This window comes from Plectropomus leopardus, chromosome 5 (genome assembly GCF_026936395.1).
Source record: "Plectropomus leopardus strain MGB_pleo_1.0 chromosome 5, ASM2693639v1, whole genome shotgun sequence".
NCBI classification, from domain to species: Eukaryota; Metazoa; Chordata; class Actinopteri; order Perciformes; family Serranidae; genus Plectropomus; species Plectropomus leopardus.
In genome coordinates this window covers 25,303,066-25,331,038 of record NC_142180.1, presented here as the reverse complement: position 1 = coordinate 25,331,038, position 27,973 = coordinate 25,303,066, and the positions used below count along the sequence as shown (strand labels likewise).

The 27,973-nt window shown below is 41.0% G+C and overlaps 1 protein-coding gene and 1 long non-coding RNA gene across 3 annotated transcripts; one reads left to right on the top strand and one right to left on the bottom strand.

The window, feature by feature from the left end:
* Positions 1 to 558: 558 nt before the first annotated feature.
* Positions 559 to 27,973, top strand: LOC121941247 (uncharacterized). 2 transcript variants are annotated; one of them, XR_006105732.2, is made up of 4 exons: positions 559 to 1,110; positions 2,218 to 2,392; positions 25,976 to 26,133; positions 26,203 to 27,973. It is a non-coding gene; the product is annotated as an uncharacterized LOC121941247 (long non-coding RNA). The 2 variants fall into 2 exon arrangements; XR_015776641.1 differs by lacking the exon at positions 559 to 1,110 and adding an exon at positions 1,546 to 1,935.
* s1pr3a (sphingosine-1-phosphate receptor 3a) lies at positions 4,883 to 9,318 on the bottom strand. Its single transcript, XM_042483999.2, has 2 exons — positions 8,905 to 9,318; positions 4,883 to 8,109 (listed from the first exon to the last, which is right to left on the bottom strand). The coding sequence occupies exon 2, from the start codon at positions 7,984 to 7,986 to the stop codon at positions 6,793 to 6,795; it is 1,194 nt and encodes a 397-aa protein (XP_042339933.1). The 5' UTR covers positions 7,987 to 8,109; positions 8,905 to 9,318; the 3' UTR covers positions 4,883 to 6,792.

The window sequence follows — 27,973 nt, the reverse complement described above, 5'->3', positions numbered from 1 at the left end:
TGTTCACATTAGTCATATGCAAATAAGCATTGTGCACTGAGAATGACACAAATCCACCATGTCTAAATCCTCAAAGAAGACTGGTGACGGCTATTTAGTTAACATGATTTATTAAGGTGTTTGACCCAGTTAACACGTGCAGTCATTAAATGGTGTTTGTTTCAGGTGTTTGGCCAAATGGCATCTGTCACAGCTGGAATGTGAGGACATGAAGAAGATTTAAATAAAAGGAATTAATTAATCTTCACCGAACATGTTTGAAAAAGATTGAAGGAGAGGATGACGAAACTAAGAAGTCTGAGGATGACAACGGTTAATATTGTTTTTCAGCCTCATCTTCATTGTGTGTCTCACTATAAGGAATAACCATCATTTTGATATAACTGTTTATTGTTTTTTGATCATTTATTTATGTTTTGTCTAAAGATAAACGTCTTTTCACAAGTTTGTTCCAAAATAAAACAGGAAGATTCTGTCACAGTCTGCTCTGCCTCTCTTCTGCTGCTGTGGGCTTTTTTCCACTTTCTCTACCCCCACCTCTCTCTCCACCAGGCCACTCCTCATCAGCCTCATCACCTCCACCTGGTGCTCCCAGCTGCTCTTCATCGCCAATGAAACCAGTATTAAAGCAGCGTCACTGTTGGCCAGATTGTCTTTGCTTCCATGCCGGACTTTCCAGCACTCACTCTTGCACTGTTTTCCTGGTCTCGACTCGGCTCGCCTCTGACCACCTCTCTTGTCTCTGACACGGTAAAACTAACAGCCTTCTGTCTCTAACCACGTGTTTTGCCTGTGCGCGTTGTGATTCTTGTCTGCTTGTGGCTGTGCGGTGTTCTCCTGCTTCGTCTCCTTCAAGAGAGATTGCTACTCTTCCAGCCGTATTCAGAGCCTCCCGTCAAGCAAAACATCTACTCCATGTTAGTTCTACTGGTGTTTTACTGTTCTGATGGTACATCGATTCTCCACCTGTCCTCAATGATCCCGCTACCTGCTCCTACTTGAATCGTCTGCTCCGCTACCTGCCTGCCTGATGCCAACTCTGCTACCTCCCCGACCACAAGCCCTGCCTGCCCCTCTCTGGAGTCCCTGCTTTTCCACAAGCTCCCTGCTGTAAGTGTTTCTGCAACTTACCTGATACATTCACCTGCCAGTCCGCTCCACATTCACAATTTCCCAACTCAAACTCTGAACCATCACCTGTGAATGTGAGCTCACCCCAGTCTCTACGAACTCATGAACTCTGATCCACCCCAGAACTGTTAACTTTCCTTACTTACCTGCAACCTAATTCAGCCTGCCAGAAGATTAAAAAAAGGTCAACTACCAACTACTCTCCTGCTCTGTTGTGCTGCAATTCGGTCTTACCACAACCTGTGACAGATTCTTGATATCAACTATATGTTTGAAGTCGTAACATGATGTTAGATGTTCATGCATAGCACTGTTGGATCCTTGTCTGGAAAGGTAAAAACTCGCTGGAAACATGATGATAGGTTACTAAAAACAAACAAACCAGATTTATTGTTTGTTAGCCTTGAACAGTGCTCCTTAGCAGTCTGCATCTTGGCAGGGGTGTCACCAAGGTGCGATGACATCACCATCCCCTCTGTGTCCCAACAACAGTCTCTCTTACTATGTCATTTTACAAATGTTGTGATGCATATAAAACATAAAAACATTTTCTTCTGGCATCAGGGCTGCTCTATATTATACAGGTTTGATCATTTTCTTAAGAAAATAAGTTGTTGTGTAAAATAATATTTATTGGCTTGAGAAAATCCTCGTATATAATTCCAAGGCATAAAGCTTATTCATCTCACTGATGCCACTGAGCAATCAGCTGGCACACCTGGTATTCATTAGTGGTTGTTAGCAGACCCCTCCTGCTTCTCCTGAGGTTGCTGAAACTGGAACAATACTTCTTCTCTTTGTGGAGTAAGTCTTCTCTTGTATGTCCAGCTGGTTAGTTAAATGACTGAAATTTTGAAAGTTGCAATGTATTTTAATTTGTGTGGACTTTTTGATACTACTTTTGTTGCAAACTGACAAAAAAGACATGTAAATCAAATTAAAACTGGATTTGGATCGGGATGTGATGGTGTCAGGAGGGAAACCAGTTGGGTGAGAGAGTGATGATAAGAAGCAGAAAGTGGAAAAGGATTCCCTGACTACAAATGATGCTTCAGCTCAACATTTTGGCATTTTCTAATGTTCCAGATGGCGGAAGGCCACCATCATCCCCGGCTAATTCAGGAAGGAAGAGTGTTCAGACATTTCTGACGGGAAGCAGCAAGTGACCTTTAAGCTGGAAATGCTCGGCTGGTATTGCGCCCTCGCTGTCTTTTTTCATCAGATCTGGAGGTGCGGAGCAGAGACACATCCTTTAGCTCAGGTGAGTATGAAATGCCAGTCTGTCAGCTGCTGTCTGCTCTTTGCTGTGCGATGTGGTATGAACAACAATCTGTGCTGCAATCAGCTCATTTCTCTGTTCAAATCACAGTAACCTTCACTGCTGCCAGTTTGTCGGAACAAAAACAAACATAGATTGAATATCAGCATCTAGAAAACAAACCCGTATCCACTTCCACCTGAAGTGTCTGAGAATGTCTCAGAATTCCTAATAATAATGACTAAACCTCTTTCACAATGCCATATGGGAAACTCCTTTTGTTTAAACACATCCTGGAAATGTGTGATGTAAAAAAAAAATCCCATATTTAACAATGTCTCAAGAAAACATTTGACAAATGTCAGCCAAATAGTTAATTCATTTTACATAATCAAGTTGGATTTGTCTCATAAGGCTATATTCACAATGCAAGCCTTAGTGCTCAGTTTGGATTCATCGCTCAAGTCGCATTTTTTTTGTTACGTTAATTTTGAAAGTGGCCAAAATCAGATTCCAGTGTGAACCAGTCTCGATCCTGAATTGAACACGTGCAGAAGAACAATAGCAAAGATGTCACTCACAGTACACAGTCACACTAAGAAAACATGGAGGCCGCTGAGGTTAATGTTTTTAGTTTCATTTATAAGTTGATCTGCAGTAAGAAGTAGATAACAAAGATGAGGATGAGGAGAAAAAGAGCTCCTTTTCTCTGCTTGGCATTATTATATATGGCAGATAGACATCAAATAGGAATAGAAAGAGGGATGACATGTAGAAAACGGGCACTTGAACCTAGAATGTTTGGGACTAAGCCTATATGAGGCGCACGCTTTACCAGGCAAGCTCCCGGTGCCAAAGAGCACTGGTTCCCAACTTGGGGGTCTGGACCCTGACTAGGGTTCTCCAGAGTGTTGGTGGGGTGTCAAGAGGCCCTCTTGATTTTACGGAACAAATGATATGGGATTTTTAAAAAAAATGTAAATCTTTTTAATTTTTCATGCCTAGTCCTTGTGTGAGTCAGTATGCACAGTGTGCATCTTTGCCCATGTATTGATGTCTCTGACATATTACTACTACTGCTGAGTGCTGGTGGTCTGGGTAGATTGTAAAACTGAATTGCCGTACTGGGATAAATAAAATTGTCTGAATCAGAATATGAACCTGAAAACTTCGTTTAAAAAAACCCCAACAACTAACCACCTCGCTCTGCATTAGAAAAGTACGCAGTTAAACCAGCCAAAGAGCTAACAGACCCATAGTCAAGCGGCAGGGAGAATAAAACAGAAAATAGCCTATTTTAAGTATGTATGATTAAAAACAAAAACATCATCTCCGATGTTATATTCACAGGAAATAATCTGCTCAAAATGTATCCAATTTGCGTTTTACACAAACTTCCTGCAGTTATTGCATTTACTATTTGGGTTAATTGCACAGTTTATCAGTTGTTCTGTACTGTTACTTCTATGCACTGATTTATTGAAATATCCAGAAAGTATGTCAGTCAGTTTACTCAATGATATATAAGGGAGCTCTTAGGTAAAACAGTTGGAAGGGACAGAGGGCCAAATTTCTAATAATGGGCGATTGTGGAGCAATGGCAGCTGCTTCTGTGTGGAGGTGTTTGTGGATGAGGGGTCAGAGTCAGAGCCAGGAGCAGTGGGACTGTGATGTGAATGGCTTCAATGAAACAGATTCCATCCAAAATTTCTTTGTCAAGGATTACTTTTACATCTGACTGTGTCGCTCTACAAGACTCCTGTGTAAAAACACTCTGATGTCTGTTCAGACTGAGGCCACATTGAAAAACAAATCCTGATCTGATTTGGGACCACATGAAAGTGGCCCAAATCAGATTTTCAGAGATTTGCTTTTCATACAGCACTGTGTCACATATGACTATTAGCAAAAAAGTTCATTTAGGCTGCTTTTATCTTTAGTCTGACTGTAAGTCTCAGAAAATGTATTAAATGATGGGAGATTTTTCACAACAGGAAGCTCTTCAAAGTGATATTCGTGCAGCACACCTTTCATGACTAATAGCTAACTGACCTCGCTGAGCTGGAAGCCCCTTGTTAAAATAAATATCAAGAGTTTCTCTGCATAATTCATCACTGTCTGACCCAGGTCTACCCATGAATGAGAATAAGAGAACATCAATCAGCTCCCCATTAGGATATTAAATGAGAGCAGCAGGTTAAATCACATGACATTTCTCTTCTTCTGTCTGAATAGCAAATGATCAACTGACAAATCAGAGCATTTGCGCATTAATATATGTATGGACTTCAGCTTTCATGTGACTACAGCGAGCAAACATCTACCATTCTTATGAGGATAAAAGATACAGACAAAATCCACATCTCTGGTTTTCCTTTACCTTGCTAATGTGCAGGGGACCAACACAGACAACAAGCATGGAAGCTGAAAGGGGGGTTGGAAGCAGGCAAGTCATTGATTTAATATCAAAACATGACACGTGTGAAAAACTCATAAAAGGGAATAGGATTTTATTGTATTTGCTATATAATGGTATCAGGCACTACACCACCCTAGGCAGAAATGTAATTTACAGTCTACCGCCATTAAATAATTCACATCCAACACTCCTATTCGCTAGTGGTTAGTTGACGTGTGAGTGGTTTCTAGATGTGCTGATGAGAAGCAAAAATGTCCACGAGTGTAGTTATTAGCCACGCTAATTCAGCTCCCAGTGCAGCCACGGATGCTGACAGAAAAGAGCTTATAGACCAATGAAAGATGAGACAGATCTGGTGATGTAGAGCTGAAATGATCACGGTACAGAAGTTGAACCCTCGAGATTTTCCTGTAGCACCACTGTCAGGACAATCTTAGCCCACTAGTAGTGAGAATATTATAATTGCAATGTCTCCATTTTTCATCCATCCATCACTTTTGATTTGTGTAATGAGCATCACAGCCTCACGAGGCCGCTAGTCTGAGCAAGTAACTTTTAGTCTCTATTTCTCTCACAGTGCATCTCAAATCATAACAAAATCAATAATAAAGTCCCAGTACCATGGTGTTTTTTGTAAGCACACAAACTAGACTAAAAGAATATGCCAACAGTATTAAGATGGCAAATGTTTTCACAGAAAATAAATAGTTTTAACAAGTCAAGTTGTGTTGAAAAATGCAGGTGTTTGAAGAGTACTTGCGCATAGCTCATGCTAAATAGTGCCCCGATTTGATCTTTTTTGCTTATAATGACACAATAAAGTAATCACATTGACGGACACTTATGAAAGTTAATTATACTCTGTTGTTGAAGCATTACCAAGTCCAGTTTCACAGACATTAATTTAAGGTCCACTGTGTAAGATTTAGGGGGATTTAGTGTCATCTAGTGGTGAGGATTGCATATGCATCCAGCTGAATCTTCTCCCAGATAAAATTCCTTCGTGATTTATAGTTCAGGAGGTTTTCAGCGGGAGCTGAATAATCCGCTGAGGTCTCTTCCCCTTTAAAGGAATGGACCGCATGATTAATACCAGTAAAAACACTGAATAAAGCAATTTTAAGTTACAGCTCAGGTTTCTCCAATGCTGTTTGGCTCATGGTAGACAAAGTACTGGCCCAGCACCTGCTAATGTGTGCTCACCTTATTTTCTCCCAAAACAAATCAAGTAGAAACATTGTGGTCTTTATGGACATGGACCCACCAAGAAGGTTAAAAAAGAGAAGAAGTCATGGCACCATAACATGCTATATCATTAGGTTACAACACACACTGGTCTGCAGCTTCCCAAAGGCTCAATAGCTGTCACACTATCATAGAGAATGAGTAATAATTGATTTGTTTCACTGAGGCGTCCGCAGTCAGCCTTGGGTCAGAATATTCTTGTAAGAAAAATAAAGATATGGGTGAAAATTACAATTCTGTAATTGTTGAAAAAGGTCTGTTGTAAAAGACTAGAAACAAATGCCCTCTATATACAGATGTTCTATTGTATATCAGCTGCCATCCATCTGAGTGTACCCACAAGTTTTGTCTACAATATACTATTTGTATTTTATTATTCCATTTCTGCCAATAAATCCCACTCAATCTTACACACTGGATCTTTAATCTATGTCCATGAAACAGTCCTGTTAGATTTCATAGTTTTGAAATGTGAAACACTAAACATTAATCACACAAACACAACATATCAGTCACTCTGGTGTTGTGAATAATATTGAGTTGTAAATAGTGGCTTTAAATGATTCTGATTGTATTCTCCAACCTGCAGTCTGTATTCATGTGGTTCTAACTGAATATCATTACTTCATCCTATCCACTGCTACACTGGCCTTAGTGCATAAACAAAAAAGTGGCTGATAGCAGGAGTGTTCGGTGTCTACTTCTGTGTGACTGTAAGGCCTCATTAAGGTGCTTCCACTCAGAACTTGCTGAGGGGCGGCAGCGCCCCCGCCTTCACCAGCACCGCTGACAGCAGGTCTGCAGGTCCAGAGGGATGGGGCACAGCAGTGGCTGATGGATCTCCATGCTTGTTGTCAGAGTTCATAGGTGTGGGAATCTTCCCTCTATTCATTGTGGACTTACCAAGCCCACTGCCCCCTCCTCCACTGGTCTTGCTGTTCTCCGCTGTGGGAATGACTGTACCCAGATGGGGGTTGCCTGCCACAGGTGTCCCTGTGTGCTCCATGCTGGTCTGACAGCAGCACAGCAGCCTGAAGAAGGCCGCCCTCATCTCCCTGCTGGACAGAGTGTATATCAGAGGGTTGAGGGCAGAGTTGAGCACAGCCAGGGCTATAAACCAGTCCACCTGGTAGAGCACAGGGCACTTATCTGGGCTGCAACCGACATCCAGCAGTAGCAGGAGGAAGAGTGGGGTCCAGCACATGACAAACACTCCAAGAACAATAACCACTGTCCGCAGCAGAGCCAAAGAGCGCTCTGAAGGCCGGCTGCTCACCCTGCGGCCGCTAGAGGTCACCAGGCGGTAGATCCTGATATAGAGGATGATGATGGCCACCAACAGGGCGCTGAACACACTGATGCAGAAGGCCACATAGCTCTTGGCATAGAGCGGCAGCACTGTGGAGCAGGAGGTCAAATTGTTCAGGCAATTCCAACCCAAGCTGGGCAGAGCACTGAGCAGCACTGACACAAGCCAGCAGGCTGCCAGCAGTCCCAGAAGCCTCCCCCGACCTGCTGTCTCACATGGACGCAAGCGCACCATCGTCATGTGCCTCTCAATCCCAATGGCGAGAAGGCTGAAAGTGGATGCACTGAGGGCCACGAACATGCTCCCCTCTCTGGCCAGCCACTGCACCGGCGTCAGGAAGAAGGTGTTGCGTCCTGAGGTGAAGATGTTGACCACGTAGGCCACACCAGCCAGCAGGTCTGACAGAGCCAGGTTTCCAATGAGGAAGTACATGCGGCTATGAAAGCGCTTGTTCCTCCAAAGGGCGAGCAGGACCGTAACGTTCTCCAGAACAATCAGCACGCAGATGAAGAGCAGCACGGCCATCTTACAGGCCCCGCCAAAGCGAGGCCGGTCCCACTTTCCAGAGTGGTTGTAGTGGCTGACGATGACGGTGTTCATCCCCTCCTCCAGGATGTTCCCCATGCTGCCTGCCCCTTACTGGCCTCGGTCACACAGCAGAGGGCGCCACAGCACTGGACACTGCAGGAGGTGAGGCTTCTCAACCAGGCAGGGTCACTGTTGGCATCTTAAAGCCTCCTGAAGGACCTGCCAATCAAACACAAGTTAGATCAATAAAACAAAACAAAACAAAAAACAAACAAACAAACAAAAAAAACTTCAACACTTTAAAGTTACAAAAGCTATATTAAACAACATTTGAATAGTTGATGTGAGAAAGAATTCTCTAAGAGGACTAAAAAATGAAGACATCAAAAAATAGCAAATTGAAAATAAGTATACAAAAAAGTTAAATATTAGGCTTACCCACTTATATTACCTAATTTAAGAAGGAAAGTGCAATACTGATATTAAAATTATTTTACAGAAGTGCCCTAGACGAGATAACAAAAGACATATAACACACTATAAATCACAGCCTAATAAAAACCCTTCCAATAATAAAAATAGAAAAAAAGACCTTATTTTTATGGCTCTGTTAATATTAAACAGACAGCTGTGACAGTTCCTGTTGTTCATAAATCATACGCTATGAATGATATAATTTAAATCTTGGGTGTCGTGAGAGTATCCTAAATCGTAAATAAACGTCAGTGTAAAAGATTAAGACATAATCGTGAAATAACAGGATACATATAAAACTCATAAACTCACACAATTAATACTCAATCTTAAGTATCCGAAAGTAATTTACACTGTAAAGTGTAACTTATCAGAATAACGTTGTTGGCAACGTTTAACACTATATCTGAAACATACTTAAAAGCATCTCTGCAAGTTTGGAAAAGTTGCTCAAAGTTTAATAGAGTGATCATTTGGAAACAAAGAAATAGTCTCCTCAAGTACAGCCTGTTATTCTTAACCACAGCTACAGTATTTTACCTTTTTGAGTCACTATCTCATCTAGACATCCCGGTGGTGGTTTGGGGAAATCTGCAGTTATTTGAAAGGTATTCTTCTCTCCTGCGTAACGATGCGCGCGTGCAAAATACGCGATCGCCAAAAAAGGTTAATATTCGCTGTGAAGTCAAAAGTCCGTTTTTGTCCTCGCCCGTATAAAAAGTTTCCACTCACGGAAGTTTTTGCCTCAAAACATCCACTTTGCGTTGTGTCCTGAACTTCATCAGTGCGCCGTCCTGTCCTCTCTGTGCCTCCCTCTGCAGCTTTCAGCCCTCCCTGCAGCCAGCCTGTGGGGCGGATCTTACCTCCATTTAAGATTTACCATCAATTATGAGTCAGGAGAGAAGTCGGAGCCACCGTCAGACTATAAAGAAATGCAGTACAGATGTGTCACTTAATTTCTGTTATTCTGCTTTGCAATTTCAGTGAGTTTGAATGATGTGTAAAGCAGGGCCGTAGCCATGGAGTCAACAACAGGGGGGACCAAATCTGACTGTGGGTGGGGGGAGGGGCTGAGAAATTGGATAAACCATTATTTAAATGTGTCATAAAATTGCAGCTCTTAGAATACATGTTCCAACACATGTGACAGTGTTTTGCCCCGGAGCCTTGTATGCTCCCTGAAGTTGTGTCACCATCCTCTGATAGAAAGACCGCCACTGCCTTGTACATCTAGTGTCGAGCTTTGGTTGCATATTTTCAAGGTTGACGTTAATGACGGACTCTCAGGCGAACCTTGTCCCCCATCATTTTATTTTGTTAGAGCACAGAAAGCCAAATTCAGCCTTTGTCAATATTATCTAAAAGCTGACCACAGTTGACGTGATTATTTGATTTGTTTCTGGGAAGTCATCCCCGTCACTGTCAGGCCAAGACGTTGCAACTCGTTTTCTTTCTGTGATTTGGTGACTCATTGTTTTTCATGTTCAAACGAAAGATGACTGGGTCCCTTTGCTCCTTCAGAGTGTGAGATAGGTCAGACCTCTCCCATTGGAGCCAACTGGAATAGATGGGAAGGGAAGAGTCACACTTTTCTCCAACTTTTATGCACTTTCTGAGTGTTATTCTGATGAAATATGTGACTGATAAGAAGAGGACAAGAGCCTGGGAGGCTGAATGTGGTAACACACCATTTATGGTTTTGGCTACAATCCATGGGATTGCATGTCCAGTTACAGCGAGTCAGTCGGGCCATTAAATCAGAGACAGTCAAGGACACCACAAGTGTGATGTTTAGTCGCTGCAGAAATATCTAGATTAGCAGAAACAGTGGTGGACAAAGAATATAGAAGCCCTTATATACCCTACAACACCTGGTCTGACATCAGTTTTCCTTTGCTGTGTCCAGATGCCTTTGATGAGAGTTTAAACCTCTGAAACCTGAGAAAATTGATTTGATTTCTTTCAGAAACATGAAAAAGAAAATCAACTCGCAATGAACAATGTAGCAAGGAATGTCTCACAAACTGCAAATAAATAAATAAAAGGAAAAAAGAGTAAAAGGTGGGAAGGAAATGATCTGAAGATCCTGAAAATAGCTGAGGGGGGATAATTAGATATTTATGAAAAACAGGGGAAACTATATTTATAATTATCTTAATTATATATTTAAAATTATGTAACAGAAAAAATAAGATGTACATTTTTAGTAGTTTTTTGAGTTCATCTTTTGGTTTTGTTTTTTAAAACTTTTTTTGCTTATTTGCAGGTAATTGTCTTGTACCTTTTTATTAAGTTCTTGCTGTTTTTTGAGCTATTTTTTGCTCATCGCCCTTTTCCCATGTTTTTGAAAGAAATCAAGCCTATCTTCTCAGGTATCAAGGGTTAAAAGCAGAGTTTAAAGTTGTCATACCTTCATGGATATCCATGCTGTTTCCCTGTGGATAACAATCAGGCTTTTCCTACTCATAGATTGTACGAAATAATGCTCGTAACCACTGTGATATAAGCCATTGGTTTGTGGACTTGTGTTTTCGTAATTTTTGCCCTTGACATCTAGCTTCAAGTGGCCATTCAAGGAACTGCAGTTTTAGGTACTTCCGTGTTGGCTTCTTTTTTCAGCCGCTTGCAACTTCCTGCTGCAACTTCCTGGTGTTGTTTGACTTCAGGATCCAACTGACAGGGGAGACAATGCTGAAACCACAGCTGGACGTGGTTGGTTTGGGACATGCTGAGGACTGTGTCTGACCTGCTAACACCTCCCCTCCAACTCTATTAATCCACCGCCCGCTCCGTCAGCCTCCTGCCCCTCTGTGAGCTGGCTCTGCATTGTGTTTTAAAAACCAGAGCGCACATTCCCATCAAATTCCCAAAAGTCATTATTCCAACCACTGGATGGTGCAATGGCTGGAAACAGAGGGGTAGGGGCTGTAACTTCTCATTGTTTACGCTGTGCACTTTATTACAGTTTTCCCACACGATGGTCACTGACTTTGGGCACCACATTCAGCCTTGGAGAGTGAGAGAGATAGAGACAGAAGGTGGGGGGAGCAGCTACAGAAAGATTCAGAGAAAAGGAAAAGAGCAGGGAAGAGCATGAGTTAATATTCATTTTTACGGTGGGATCTTTTGTCCCTCCCTGTTTTATGTTAATGTGCCATTTGTATTTTGTTATACAACTCACTATAAACCCCAATCTGGAAATTTCGGTTGGTTCATCAAAACTTGTTGATGAACATTAAATAGTTTTTGAAACATTAAATTCTTTGTCATATTAATGACCAGGCTGATGAATGTTTATATTATGTTATATTACGTTAGTATTTTACATTTTAGTCAATCCAACATTGACTTAACATTAAAGAGATGTATATCAAGGCCAAAAGAGATAAGTTATTGTGTCATGTGGACATAAAGTTTTTATGTCATTTTGACAGTTTAGAACATTTGTGTGAACGTTACAAAATATATTTTGTCATGGCTGGATTAGGGTCTACTGTATAGTGGTACATGTAACCAAATACATTTGCTCAATATGACGTATTTATACTTTACTTGACTAGCATACTTTCTATTTGACAGCTTTAGTTACTAGTTATTTTACAGAATCTACATATAAAGCACATGATCAATTTCAAAATAATATAAAAGGGAAAATTTGGTGGTAGAGGGGTTTGAAAAACCATTAATGGCATTGCCATGTCGTTCACCATCTCTCTCTCTCTCCCCTCATTTCCTGTCATCTCTCTGTCTTCATCTTTCTATTGAAGATGTAGAATGAGCATATTTAAAAAAAAAAAAAAAACTATTACAGACCCAACCAGCGCCAACATTAATATAGTAATATAATTAGAGCTGTCAGCATTAACATGTTATTCACCATGCGATTAAAGTCTGTAATTATCGTGTCAATTTTTTAAATTGCTGGCCGACATTCCCGTCCTTAAGAGGCTTTACCAGGCTGAGTTTTTAAAGCTAGAGTAATGATACTGACTACTCATATGGAACTAGAAAACCCAAGGAATACATGTCATGCTATAGCTTCTCAGTAAGGGGGTGAAATAATGTTTCAAAGTTAGGCAAAATTTTGGCAATGAAAAAACATGGCCCTTTTAACAGGGTCCCTTGACCTCTGACCTTAAGGTATCTGAATAAAAATGGGTTCTGTGGGTACCAATGAGTCTCCCCTTATTTATTATAATATAATATAATAATGTCAGGGGTATAATTTTTCTGCATTATTCGTCGGCTGTGCTCCTGTCTCTCCCTTCTGTATCTATGTGTTCCCCACTTATCCTGTGTGCATATATCTTTGTGTGTGTGTGTCTCGCTCCTGTCTCGCTCCTCACCTGGAGCCAAATTTCTGTGCTCTGGGATAGTAAAGGCATGATCCGCCCTACTCTCCCTCTGATTGGCTAGTATTTGTTGCCTTTATTGGTTAGGATGATTAGGTTTTGGCAAGAGGAGGCTGAGATTGGTTAAGTTTATGGAAATAATGTCTAAGTAAGCCAGTTGGGAGTGAGTAAGGCACAATAGGGAAGGTCATACCTTTGCTATCCAATAAAATGCAAACCACCTCGACCCTGCCTTCCAGAAAATCTGCCAGCAATTAGCACATCATCCCTCCAGTATATCAACCCTGAGTCGTCTCCCACCCATTGCCAGATTGTTGTCCCAACTAGCTGTGTCCAGGTCTCTAGATTGAGTATCCTTGAGAGGTGTTTTTCTTGTATTCTTGTTCCCCAAGTTAATGTTAGCTTATTCCCTGTGGTCAAGGATTCCTGTTGGCCTGACTGCTTGTCTACCAGTCTGCCAAAATCTGCCCCCTGCTACCTCTGTCTGCCGCTCTGCCCAGCTGCTCTCCATACCACCTCTCTGAACCTGTTAAACTACGTCTAACACTGTGTCCGTGTCCTGCAATAGTGTTCTCCACTCCCCTCCTGTACAAAAAGTTTTGCTTCTGATATTTTAGGTATATTTTGATAATAATATTTCTGTTCTTTAACTTACAGTTAGATGAATGCAGGACTGGTACTTGTAATGGAGTATTTTTGGTATTTCTGCTTGTACATGAATAGGATAAACGATAAAAAAAAACATTTGAGACAAAAGACAATGAATCCCAGTAAGATTTTAGAAGACACAGAATGACCTTTGTCTTTAGACTTTGGATGTTAGTGTTGATTAAGCCCAGTGTAGCTCAAATAGAAGGTGCAGCTAAGGTAAGGCGGCCATCCAATTTGATGGCCTGGTTGGAGAGTGCCTCTAAAATTGCACAGAATCAACTGTGATTATGATGGGGCTACTGTCTTTTCTTTGCTGAAGTCTGCTTTGGTTTTCAAACTGTCCATCTCTTCTGTTTTGTTTTATTTTCTTCTTTGTTTTTGCTGGACCTAATGGACTAAAATAGCATAGAACAGGCCAGAAATTGAGACTGTGATGGATGACGGTGCTGGTTAACAGAGGCCGACAGCGTAACAAATGTTGATAAAAAGGAGGGGAGATGGAAAGAGACAAGAAAGAGCAGGAGACTAAGGAGCAACACAGCTGAGCGTTTTTCCTCTCTCTCTTATTCTCTCTCAGTCCCACTGGTATCGCTGATTGTGAAAGGTTACAGGCAGTCTGGCCCTCTTGCACATGTCAGCCAAGGCATTGCAGATTAATGAATGACCCCCAGAACTGTTGACTTTACCCTGAGCAGCAAGAGATGTACAGACACTCTGACAACCCATTTATAACCATATGAAAACACCCCAAAGGCCTTGGCTCTGTGTTGTTGTAAGCTGGATGCGGACTTCCTGGATGTTTGGTGCTGTGGTGGAAAGAGGAAATGTAGCCAGAGGTCACCTGATCATGAAAAAATGCCCTTGTTGCCAAGTCCTGTAAAAGTTTGTTTTTTCTGCATCTTTGTGCGTGTGGCTGCTGTATGTGTGTACGTGTCCAGCAGCATTGTGAGTCAGGGCACACTGACGTAGGCTCTGGTGGTGAGTTAGATGTTGGGGAATGTAAAGTGTAGTGGGAACACAGGAGAAGCTGCAGCAGTGGAAAAGGAAGGCCTCTTGGGCTATCACCCCACTGCCCTCCACTCCTGCAGTTTACCCACACCCACTGAAATATTCTCCACTAGAATCATACAAAAATGTTTGCTCAGCTCTCCAAGCTCCAGCAGCATTTCAGTTTGACAGAGATCTTAAGTGGATAAACAGTATGCACATGTTGTCGAGGTTTAGTAAGTTGGGGCCAGCCAACATTGGTTATTAAGGACAAATTAAGACTAATTTACAAACCTGAATTGAACTATAACTGGTACATCCCATCATTGCCTAAGTTTTGATGCTGATGGCAGTGGGCACCATGCCATATGGAGCTTAACTTTTAGTTTTTCGGGGACAGTAGAACAAGCAATGGAGTATAGATATTATTTGTGTCTGAGATATTCAATTGTTTGTAAAGCCCAAACTGCCTGGTGGTACAGAAGAAGGCAAGCAAGAACATGGTAACTCCACATAGCAGGGCCTCTAGCTTCTATAATGCACAAAGATGGCATTTCTTTTCATTTCTACGCAGATGACACACAGCTCTATATCTGTGCCTCACTTTATTATCTGAGCCCTTTCAACACATATTACATTTCAGAAATTATTTTTAGTTATTAAAAGGGCTAAAGAAATGTTAGTTTGTGTTCTGAACAGACCACTTTGCTCTGCTGACTCCTTCACAGTAAGACCCCGATCAAACAGAGCACTTTTTGCAGCTTTCTGTGTTGTTTTTTAATTGTTGCCAGGCAATAACAGAATCACCTGTCCTTAGCTTAACTGCAACTTTGCTTTGAAATAACCTCATCGATCTTTGCCTTAAAATCTGCATGAAAACCCCAATTTCAATTTTTGGGCCTAATTGCAGTCATTAAAATACTGGACTGTAGTTGAGACTACATGTCTTACATTTTACCTGGTAGGGCAACGATGAAATTAGTCAACCTTGGCTTAAAACTGTAGATTACAACAACATCACCACCGAAAGAGGCCAGCCTCTAAATTAATCACATTGACAATGTAAAAAAAAAAAAAGACATCAGTAATGCCGACTGCTCTTACCTGTCTGAGTTAAAGTCCTTTTCAACTCAAGATGTTTAGGGCGGTCTTGCAAAAACATGAGGCACATAGAGCAAAAAATCATGAGCTGCTTAGTGTCATTTAGGGAATTTAAAACAAAGGGTTGCATTCCATCTAGCTTAGCAGACAGTCACCACCCTGACAACTATCCACTTCGTATCTTGACATTTCTAAGTCATCATAACTGTCAGGCTGTCGCAAGTGTGGATGCTGCATACAAGTGGAAGTGTCTAAAATGCAAAGGCTAGGATGTCTAGAATGCAAAGTTCAAAAGGTTGTTACGGGATAGCATTTTCCATTGCATTCAACAATGCAAAAGCAGCAAGCAAAATACTTCACTGCTATTCAAAAACATTGCAAAAAGCCACCCCTACCTAGCTACTTAAACACGTTCTTTCTGACTGGGGCCTAACTGTTCTTTGGTTCTTTGAAACTTATCTTGTACTTCCTACCTACCTCATCATAGTATTAACTGTGATTTGATTACTATGGGTTTTGTTTTTGAAACCAGCTTTCATCTATCTCTTCCTAGCTTTCTAATGCTCCTTATCTTGCATCTATCTGTTTTTCCCATCTTTTCTGAAGCCCATTGTTTTGTATTTTATATGAAATTATTATTTAATTAACCTAAAACAGGATACTGCAACAAAAGAAAAACGAATCAAATCCCTTAAAATTAAGATTATTGCAACATCATCTGCATCTCGAGGACCATCACATATTTTCCTGCAGGGAACATGTGCTACGTCTTTGTTGGAGGTCGTGACTGCAGCTCTGAAGGCTGATAGTGTATCTGGAGCAGTGGTGCTGCTGGTGGGTTATCAGTGGAGGTCTGAGGTCTTTAAGGGCACAAGGTGACTGTGTGTCTGAGAAACAGCCTTGCTGGTTCTTTTAGATAACCTTTTTATCTGCATCCACCTCAAAATAGCAACATCAAAGGGTGCGCAGATGGAGGGATGCATGGAGGAGAGATGGATGTGCAATGGAATTTCATAGTATTTAGTTGGTCATTTTGTGAACTGTTTTGTGTATAAAATGTGTATTATTATTCTTTCCTTCTTTAACAGACTGTGGAAAGATAAGCAACTATAGAAGGAAAATAAATGAAATTTCTTTGTAATTGGAAGCAGTTGTCAGGAGAGAGGAAAAGAGATGAAGTTGACATCTTTATTCTGTATTTTACAGCCAAGGTTTGGCAGTCATGAATAAGCCTGGTGTCTCTGCCTTGACACACACAACCTTTTGACACTGTCATTTGGAAATAATTAGAAATCAGAGACAGGAGGGCCGGCTCAATCTCATTGCACTATTTACTGTTGAGAAGCTGCCTTACTGTTAAATTTCAAATTTTTCGGACTAGCAGGAAAACATGATGAAAAAGCTCTGGATCTCAAAATGACATTAAGTGCTTGTAAACATGGAACCATATCTGAACTCTTAATCATGGTTTCCCTCATCTTTAAAATGTTACCATGTCTTTTCTCACACAATCATTCTGGAAAAACATCAAGATCTTTATTGCGTTATTTATTTTCTTTAGGATAGGGGACCTTAAATGCGAAAGAGACTTCAAGTGTTTGCTTTGCCAAAATAGGTTAAAAATAACTTTGACCTCAGTCATGTAAACATTCATGCCTGATTTTCTCAGAACAGCTCCTGTGATGTCTGGGAAAGCTTGTGTAAGATTCCTGTGTGTGTGTGTGTGTGTGTGTGTGTGTGTGTGTGTGTGTGTGTGTGTGTGTGTGTGTGTGTGTGTGTGTGTGTGTGTGTGTGTGTGTGTGTGTGTGTGTGTGTGTGTGTGCATGACAAAGAGAAAGAGAACGCAAGACCGAAATTAATTTGTGCAGAAAATTAGTTGCCATGGGCACGATGCATGTCCATGCCCATTCACTCCCATTTTTTCGTGTATCGTCTCTCCTTCACACCAAAACCGTGACTCACTAAACACAAACATTAAGGTTTTGGCTGCCACACGGAACAGAAAACATGCATCCTTTGCATTCAGGAATTCTGCATCCTATATTGGGAAGTTTCTTTCTCTTGGCTGTCTGTGCTTTGTCTGTCTGCCTGTTCTATAAGAAAAGGTCAAAGCGTCATTTCCCTTGAGGCGAGTACCAATGGTCACACAGTCCAGTGTGTGGTGCTCCACACATGTTCCACTGACCCCCATAAACCATCTACAACCCCAACACCATCCTCAATCCTAATCTTTCCAAGCCGAAAAACCTCCTTCCCTTGTCCCAACCCCACTCCACTCTCCCACAAAATGCAGTGGGAGCCTGAGAAAGAAGTAACCCACTGACAGAAACATACCAGACTCCGTCCCTAAATACCATCAGTACAGTTTTAGAATCAAAAGACAAGCTCGTATTTTTTTCTCCCTCTTAATGGTACTTAGTCACCAAGTTTTCGGTAAATATTGGCACAACAACGACAACACCTAAAAAAAAAACCCTACAAATAAAGTTAGACAAATACATCTATGTACTATATATCATATACACACATATACATATAAAGTTTCATATGCTTATGTATAAGTGCTGAATGCTTGTACACAAAGGTACACAAATACACATATGGTAACATGGACGAGCATTTTGGTGAATACACTTCTTAACAAAAGTAAAATGAGCTGATCATCACCGCTGTCAGGTCTGTATATGGTTAGTGTGTGAGGCTACTGTCAGCAGCTGGTTAGTGTAAAATTACAGTCTTGAAGATCTCTGTTTGGTTCTCTTTGGCAGCACCCATGTAGATTAAGAGGTAAAAGAAAACAGGTTCATAGTGATGCAAAAAAAATAACAAAAGCAGAGGTCATTCAATCATTCAATCAAATTAAATAAAAAATCTCAACAGAGTGAGGACAGAGTGAGGGTAGCTAGTTTCTCTTGTGTTCCCAGTCTTAGTTGCATGCTAAACTAACCATCCAGTGGCTTTCATATTTTCTGTAGAACCACAAAGTGGTATCAAAGTATTCTTTCAATGTCTGTCTCTTTATCTCAGGTTTATAACGCTATCAATAAATTCAAACTAGCATAAGAGCTACAATTGTCCTGCAGCAGTTTTTTTTTCACTAATACACTTACATTTACCATTGTCTTTTTTTTATAATGCTCTTTTGCTATAAGACTTTTTCAGATTAACACAGTGAAACTTTTTAACACACTGTTGAGGTAAGACAATTAGAATAGGTGGTGATATCTGTGTGTGCGTTTGATGTTCAGATGTATTTTCCAAGCATGTGACCCTGCCATAGTGGCTGTGTGAAATGAATGGCGTATGTTTGTGAATGAATTACTTTGTGAATGGCCATCAGTCACAGCCCGGCTAACAGCCTCTCACTGACAGCGGGCTCTGTGGCCTGTGCGATGCGGCGATGCTCCACAAAAAGAGAGGCTCGATAGAGATCTGCAGAGGTAGTAAAGGCTACCGTGGTGACCGCTCAACCAGCAACAACAATAAGACAGGCGGGCCATCCGACACGGCCATCCTAAAGCTCCCTGGCTCCAGGAACACACTGGACAAAATAAAGGCTAAAAACACACACTTCACATTTCATTAGACAGGGTCACTGTGACAGCTGACTACCAGCCCAAAACAGGTCCAGTCCACCAAATTAACACAACAAAATGCATATGAATGAGTGAGAAAAGCTTGATATTGTTAAGAAAAAAATTTCAGTGCATAACATTTATTTGTTAGAGAGCATTTTTATATTGTGCTCTTTTACGTAAAGCCGGGGTAGGTAGTTTAATTTTGGCGTCATTGGGAAAAAAAAAAAAATCCTGTCATAAACTTTGTGCATATTGAAATTCAAGTGGTCTGAGGGAACACTAGTCTACTGTGCCTCCTCTTGGCCCTGTTTTTAGATTTTAGAAAATCTAGAAAAAATGACTGATCAAAAAGAGAGTCTAAAAAAAAGTCTGACAATAAACAACAGCCAGACAGCGCTGACTCACAGCAAACTTTCTGTTGCTGCCTTTACTAGGTACAAGGTACAAGGTAGATTAGGTAATTTATAAGTCAAATTTAAAATGTGCCCTTAAATCCTGCTACATCTTATGGGGTTGTTGGAGGAGTTTAGGCGTCTCACAGCTTGGGGAATGAAGCCGCTCCGTGATGTAACAGGTCAACCGGAAGAAAGCCCAATAGGAACTAGCTGAGAGGGGGCATATCGCCACCTACCGTGATGGAGTTGGACATACTTCCATCGATAAATCAATTCTCCCCTGGTGCTTGAATACTGGGACAAGGACAGCAGTCCAATTAAATTGCCTAATCGAGTTATAACTGTAACTTGACTTAAATGTGCACGTAACGTACTGACTGTGGTAGGTAGCTAGCTAATTCTTGTCTCATTTGTGGTCTGGTAAACAGAGGGAGTGGGGCAAGGAGGGGCTGAGCAAATGAGTTTTGTGCAATTCTACAAAAAAAATAAGATTAAATAAATCAGCGTGTGGGAGACACTGGGCCACTGTATGAGTCATGTGCATATGTCCGTGGTTGTCCAGTAGGAGAGTAGGAGAGGTTAGGACAGAGAGAGGAAAGCTGCAGGATGAAGAGTTTTTCTGCCTACTCTAGCTTTAAGGGAAGGATCTGAGTCATTCTTTAGTCCCAATGACTCTGTCACTGAGGGATGATCTCAGTCTGTAGACAAGTGCTCCTCATATGAAATTATCATTTGCACAAGAGCACACAGCAGCACTGTGATGAATCCTCTTTCCAACCACTGTATTTTGGTAAAGTTCTGGACATCTGTGGTGCATGTGTCTTTGCATTTTATCTGTGGAGTGACACACGTCGTCACACACACACACAGGAGTTCCTGGCCTGCAGAGCTGCGGTTTACCTGTGTTTATAAGTCTAACACATGGCGGTCCAACACACTGCTGCAGTCTCCTCCGTCATCCCACATCTGTCCTCCTGTCCCTGCCAGAGTGCTGTGGGAGCTCTGGTGGTGCAGAGTAGCCAGAGGGGGTCCAACAGCAGCATGCTTCGACGGTGGACAAGAAAGGGTGACTGTGATGGTCATGGTTTGTTTATTGATGGAGTGTGAAGTGAACAAGGGAGAGGATAGAGGGGTGTAAATGGGGGGGTAAATGGAGGGAATGCAGTGTGAAAATAAACGAACAGGGCTGCAAACAGTGGAGCCAACAATGGTGTGTCAGATCCAGGTCTGTCCAAGGTTTATGTGCCTACTTTATAAACACTGAAGAATTGTCTGCTCTCTGAGATCATCCTTTCCAACAGTTTAGCCTTTGGGCTGGACCACCACAAACCCAATATCTCCAACATCTTTCCGGCAGCGCTAAAGTAAATCTAACATATGCAAGGACTCTGTCTTTCTCTCTCTATCTCTCACTCACACACAACTGCTGTAACCTTGCTCTTGCCTTGGACCTCTGGGCTGTATTCCCTGGAGTCCAAACCAAAACAATCAAACCACGAACACAGGAAAGTGAACATATGCCTCCAACTCATCCATCACCTTTACATGCCACCAGTAATGCCTAAAAACTGTTCTGACAGACAAACATTTCCTAAACATAGTCCAAGTTCTAGATAGGATCTTGAAAATATTTTTTAAAACACTAGAGCTGGCAAATGAGATGGGCGTCTTATCTTATGCATTTAGCTATGTGTTTGGCTCCAGCACATATATTTCAACCTTGCACAGCTACACTGTGACATTCCCCAGCACTGTTTGGCTCTATGTCTCATCAGCAGGACAAAGTTTTATCAAGATGGAGCATAAGGAAAACATATCGAAACCTGTATTTCCAAAGAGCAGGGGCTCATTGGACTTAATGTTTTCTCTGCAGCGCTCACTCTGATGGATTGTTTTCCATGGATGCAGACCAAAAGATAAAGACGTGACCTCTCAATGGACTGCCAGCTCTGTGAGTCTGTCACCGCAAAGGCACTCGCTCACTTGGCATCCACGCTGCCTTGGAAAAATTCGGTTCAAATATAGCCATAGAGGGTTAAAAAGAGAAACTTCATGGGAAATTAACAAACTAATACTGCTCAAAATCATAGTTGAGGAGGAAACAGCCTACGGAGGTTGATTTTCTTGCAGTGAGCTTGTGTAAATTCATATATATTATTAAAACATGGCACTGTAGTTGCTGTGATGCACTTAAAGAACAATTTCACTTCATGACTATATGAAAATCATTAGGAAGTTGACTTGGGACTTGAATGCAAGAACTTTAGACTTCCTTGTGACTCTTAAACCAATGACTTGGTTCCACCTCTGGCAAAGCATATGAAAAACATGTAGGTTTCAGCTTATAAGTGGTTATAAAATCAGATGGTTTATGTGATTCATAACATAAAACCAGCGACCGTTGAGTAGTGATGTAATATTTCAAACAGCCCACATCCACGCTCCACTCTCAGCGTGTGAAGGTAAAAGAGGGCTGGTTATGATTGCAGATGAACTGTGGATTCAAACAGTGGCCTGGTTGTGCGCTGTATCTATGGCACATGTGTGCACACACACCAGTGAGTCCTGGGTGTGAAAGGCCCGTGTGTCTGGGCGTCGGTGACTTAATGACAGCACTTACTGGCCTAATTCACACTCAGGTTCTTGTGCATATTTGAAAAAAAACATGCGAGGAAATTGTACCAACAGAGAATCGGTTGTGTCAGTCAGATTGCAGGTGAGCACTTTTGGGGTTTGATGCTTCCTCTCGGTCAAAATAGAATTCTGTCCTTTAATCCAGCAGACATAATTTGGCATGTTTTCACGTCGGCGACTTGAAAAAGTGTGTTTTTCAATCCAACTTTGCTCTTGAGCTACTTGTAGAGTAATTTATAGCCAAAAATGGTAAATGTAAGGAAAGGAGTGGTTCAGCCGGAGAATCACAAACGACAGAGAGCGATACGAGGGGTTGCAGGGTGGAGAGAGAGACTAAAACAGGACAGGGCAGAGCCACACACACATATTTCCATTCCGGTGTTTTTATTTGAGCTCACTGCGTCTCACAGGAAATGCCCTCCACTGTTTCCATGAAAACTTGTTCTTCTTCTATGGCAAAAGCCGAGCACACTATTAATAAAACAAGAGAACAAAACAGAACACACTGATGGGAGGCTGTAGCTTTTTCCTGCTTTTAATCCAGGGTATAACCATAAAAGGGATGCTGTGGTTATCACTAGAATTTATCAGAAATGCGTCCCTCCTTTACTTCGAAGTGCAACTTCTCTTTCTGTGACTGCATAACATCAAATTGTGCTTTGATAACTCACACTCAATATTGTTCTTCCATGAAACAACTTATACTCATGATTCAGATCCTGTGCACCACAAGACGCTGCCCAGCCAGGCATCTGATATTAACTGTGGTGAGTTCACACGCAGAGCAGTACAATACACGGAAACCCAAGTCTCCTGAGTCTTATGATATCACCTTTGAATGTAACCATCATTGTAACTTGAATTATTAGGCACCATAAAACACAGCACTCATAGGCTTGGTTCCTCTTGTGTGACCATCATTGTCAGGGCATCAGCACACAAACATATCAGCTATTGTCTCCTTTAGATGAGAAGTGGGGCTGTTTCCTTCATATTGTCATATTCATCACTGCTTCTCTTGCAAGGACAGTTATTACCCTGTGTGTGTATACTACTCGTGAGGCTTGGAAGTCATTTGAATTAAAACATGGAGGGAGGCTTCACTGTCAAGGCAGCAGCAGCGGCCCAGAGGGAAGCATGCTGTCAGCTGCATGACCTCCTGTGTTTTGCTGTCTCTTGCGGTGTGTTGGTTTAGCAGGGAATCCGAATGGAAGCCCTAAATCCCAGTTAATCTGTCACAGCGCTGGGAGAACTGGGCACTCCACAGCCACGCTATCTGGTCATCAGCTTTGTACTGGTCTGCGGCCGGCAGCCCCGCTGAGACACAAACATCCTGTTTAGAGAGGGAGTGGGAGAAAGAGACAGACAGAGAAAGAAAGAGAAATACCAGTGTAAACTGTCAGTAAATGAACAAGAAAGGGTGCTGATTGTGAGAGTGTGCAATGACAGACTCACAGGTACACACTCACAGTAGTGTGTTTGGTTTTAGTGTTTGTTTGCTTGCTTGCTTTTTTAAAACTAATTTTCTTTTATGGCAGAAAATGCAAAGTGTAGACATAGAGATGTCTTATTAGTATTCATGCAGAAACCCGAGCACCCGGCAGACTGAAAATTAGCCCAATTATGACTCCACTGCACTGCTCATAATCTCTTATCCCATCTGAGCCAGCACACAAAAAACACATACACCAAATATGGAACTAACAGAGCCACGCTGTCAGGATAAAACCAACAAACCATTAGTTATTTTTTTCCACTTTGACAATTGATTTCAGTGTGTATGACTTGGCAAAGCTATTAAAATGATGTATGAGAATTGTTTGTTGCCATGTTGAAGTTTTCAATTTCTGAATCAACCCATGAACAGGACAGCATTGCCCCCTTGTGGAATGGTAGTTACAGAGTTAGAACATATAATCATATACAGCTAAACTTAAACTAGGCATTAAACAGAGGTGCATACTAACATTGAAGACAGGCAAATAATAATGTTAAAGAAACTTACAGCAGGAGCAAATATACTCCAGTATGTACAGTGTGGTGATTGTGGGCTAGGGTTGTTCCTGTATTGCAGTTACTAGTTGATGAAAAATAAGACATGTGACATCAAAATAGCAACTTAAATTTGTCAAATTGCACTCCTGACAAAGAAGTGTCAGGTTTAATTTACATATGTAAATATATATATATTCTTTTATATCTGCATGTTTGACTTACAGTGTCTGTGTAATAGACATTTCAAGACACTGAAAACTGTTGTTTCCTCTTAAAGGGACAGTTCACCCTAAAACAGAAATACATATTTTTCATCTATTTATCAGTAGTAGTAGTAGTAGTAGTAGTAGTAGTAGTGCTATTTATCAATCCAGATTGTTTTGGTGGGAGTTTCCGAGTGTTGGAGATATCAGCTGTTGAGATGTCTGCCTTATCTTGAATATAATTGAAGTAGATCGCCCTCCCCTGGTGGCGCTCAAAGCGCCAAAACAACAACAACAAAAAAAAAAACATTTGAAAAACTCAACAGCAATGTCTCTCTTCAGAAATCATGACCAGAAACTCACACAGAAGTCCACAGACCTTGTGGTGAGTCGTTTCATTAAGGAACCATTTTCTTGCTACCAAACTACACCTGCCATCCGTATCACTGAGCACCATAAGTGCCATCTAGTTCCATTATATTAAAGAGAAGGCAGACATGTTTGTGCCCAATACCTGCAACTCACACCAAAACAAACTAGAGTGATAAATAGCACTACAGGTAAGAGGAAAAATATGTATTTTTTGATTTGGGGTAAAATGTCCCAGAGAGTTCATGTTTTTGTTAATCCTTTCTTAAAAATAATTTTGAATAAAATTTAATCTTTTTTTTTTATTTCAAATGTATATTTAGTAGACAAAATAGGAATTAAGTTTGTATAAAAGAGAAAGATATGTAACCAAGACTAAAATCTTATCCAAGCTAAACTGCTGTCTAAAAAACAAATGAAACCGTGGAAACAAGTGTTTTTTTCTTCCTATAGGTGCAGTATTTTACTCCAGCAGCATTTTAAAGAATGTGTGTAGTTCACATTTTCACAAGGGATTAAAACTTGGATGTGGATATTTGTTTTTGTTACAGCCACTTATCTATAAATGTAGTAGTTATACAGTATGTTTTGAAATTACATAATCTAAATGCTCATGCGTGGCTTAGTGTGCACATGCAATATTGTTATGTTCTCATCTGGTTTGTTATGTCATTTTGTCATCATGAGTGAGCTGCGGTGGTAAATCCATGTCCGCTGATGACCATGTGCTCAGTGGTAAACTGAAAGAGAAAGTAGTGTTGACTGATTAGGTGCTGAAAATGTTGAGTCATTCCCAGAAAGTACCATGAGGAATGAGGAAATAACTCCTTCCTTCCATTGTTTTACATTTGGTTCCTCAAATAAGGAAATGCATTAGTTTTAGGATTTAAACAAAAAACAAAAAAAACATGGTGTAATTGTTCCAAGTTTGTCAAGACCATATGACAGTACAGTACAGTAATCAAAACAGCATTTAATTACTTTATAACACAGTTCATAACTGCATTAAATATTTCTTGTGGCTCTTCAACCACAGTCTTAAAATAGTAATAAACAGTAATGTAAAGTGTCACATGCTGGCTTGTACAGTGTCCTGTGGGATGACATTTTGTCGTGACATATAGATGACATTTTGTGGCAGGCTCTTGTGATTGCTCAGCGGTTGCTGTGGTGACACATACATTCTGGAAATCAGTCGTGAATGGATCCAGGAAAAGGTCACCGTTTTATTCAGCTGGTTTAAACTGAGCAGGAGGGTTATGGATTCCTTAGAAACTCTACATAGTGACTGGTTATCATGTAAGCAAATTTTAAACAGTATTTTTTTTTTTCTTATTTGCATACAGGAAGAGGATCTACATTCATATCGTAATGCCTGATGCATCACCACAATCATCCCACACTAACACTCAGATGTCACAGCAGGCGGTTGTTCTGGAAAAAACCTTGCTGTGGACCACGGCCTGTCAGCTCAATGTTACCCTGCAGCATCTGGCTGTGGCAGGTTAGTAAAGTACCCAGGACAATTTGACCTGCTCCTGGATGAGCCCTCAAGTCTCCATCCTCTTTTCAGGCGAAGAAAAGACCAAAGAATGAAGAGGGATGAAAGCAAATAAAAAACATGCTCATTAAAGGGTAAGAAAAACAGCTCGGCACACTCTAACGACCAGTTTAAAGTCTGAGTGTTTACAGGACTCCGTTGTATTGTTCTCTGTGTATCTGCATTCCTCTGACTCTCTCTTATGCAAAGAAAGTCCATGAGATGCTGGAATGTAACTATCACAGGGTCGAAGTCATAAACCACAAGCTGAATGATGAAGACAACCATGATGGAATGTGCAGCAACAGACGATACCACAGAACGTACAGTACATTTCACAGTAAATATGCCATAAAGAAAGAGAGAGAAGAGATAAAACTACCATCAGCCAGGGGCGTAATCACTGCTTGACATCTGCCTTTCATCACTGGAAACACGGGTAGTGTTCTCTTCCACAGCAGGATGTTATAGGTCACGGTTCAGTGCCCAGTTCTCTTCGATGCACTGCAAATTCTTCTTTATTATGAGCACATCCAGAACATGTCCATAGTGCACAGTCACATAAAATCAAGATTTGTTCTGGAGAAAGATTTTACGCAACATATTAAACAAAGCACTACTGAGCAGCCTTTGCTGTTTGCCATTGAATCCATCTTCTCCTTACTTACTTAACCCTTTGAAACCTGAGGAGATTGGCTTGATTTCTTTATGGGAAGAAGACAATTAGCAATTTACAAGAAAATTGCCTGTAAATAAAAAAAATTTAAAAAAAGAGACAATAAAATGACCTGAAGACAGAATGAAAAAAACAAATCTGTACCATGATTTTAAATGTAGAATAATAAGAATTATAAATATCATTTTCTGGATGTTTTTTGTCCTTTTTTGGATAATATCTCATAATCTCCCCCACAGCTCACCTTTTGCCTTTTCCTTTAAAAAAAAAAAAAAAAAATTCCAGGTATTTCTTGTCACGTTGCTTATTGCCTTTTTCCCATGTTTTCAAAAGAAATCAAACATTTCATAGGTTTAAATGCTTGTGAAAGGCGCAGCACAACAAAACTGATGTCGATCCAGGTTTTAAAGGACTAACTTAAGGCCTAACCAATGGATGTGACACTGCAGTATATGATGCCAGGACATGACACAGAGCCCCTCCACATACACACAAGTATTTACGCCTAAATACTGTAAATATGTGTGTTGGGGAAATTTGCATATAGATTCCCCCGATTCGTCATCAGTTCCTTGGTCCTTTTAGAGATTCCTCAATACCCCCTTTTTCCCAGACATTAATGTACCTCTGTGTTACTTAATATCAATGTAATACAACCTAATATTTACACAGAATACTTATTATCATTTTTTGTTTGTTTTTGCTGAGCATTTAAGTTCAGGGGGCTTGTGCAGTGGTTAGCACCTCGCACAGCAAGAGGGTTCGAACCTGCCAGCCAGCGAGGGCCCTTCTGTGCAAAATTTGCATGTTCTCCCTGTGTCAGCATGGGTTTTCTACACGTTTTCCGGCTTCCTCCCACAGTCCAAAAAGATGTGGGTTAGGTTAGTTGGTGCCTTTAAAACAGCCATAGCTGTAAATGTCTGTCCTGTGATAGTCCAGTCCAGGGTGTACCTCGCCTCTCACCCAATGCCAGCTGGGATCAGCTCCAGCCCTTTAAGAGGATAAAGTGTTACAGAAATTCATGAATTTTAGTTAATACTTGACCAATGCTTAATGTCCAATGAACAATGCTTTAACAAAACAATCCCAACTCAACATTCGCTTACTTGCTTTCAGTGGAGCTCTCAA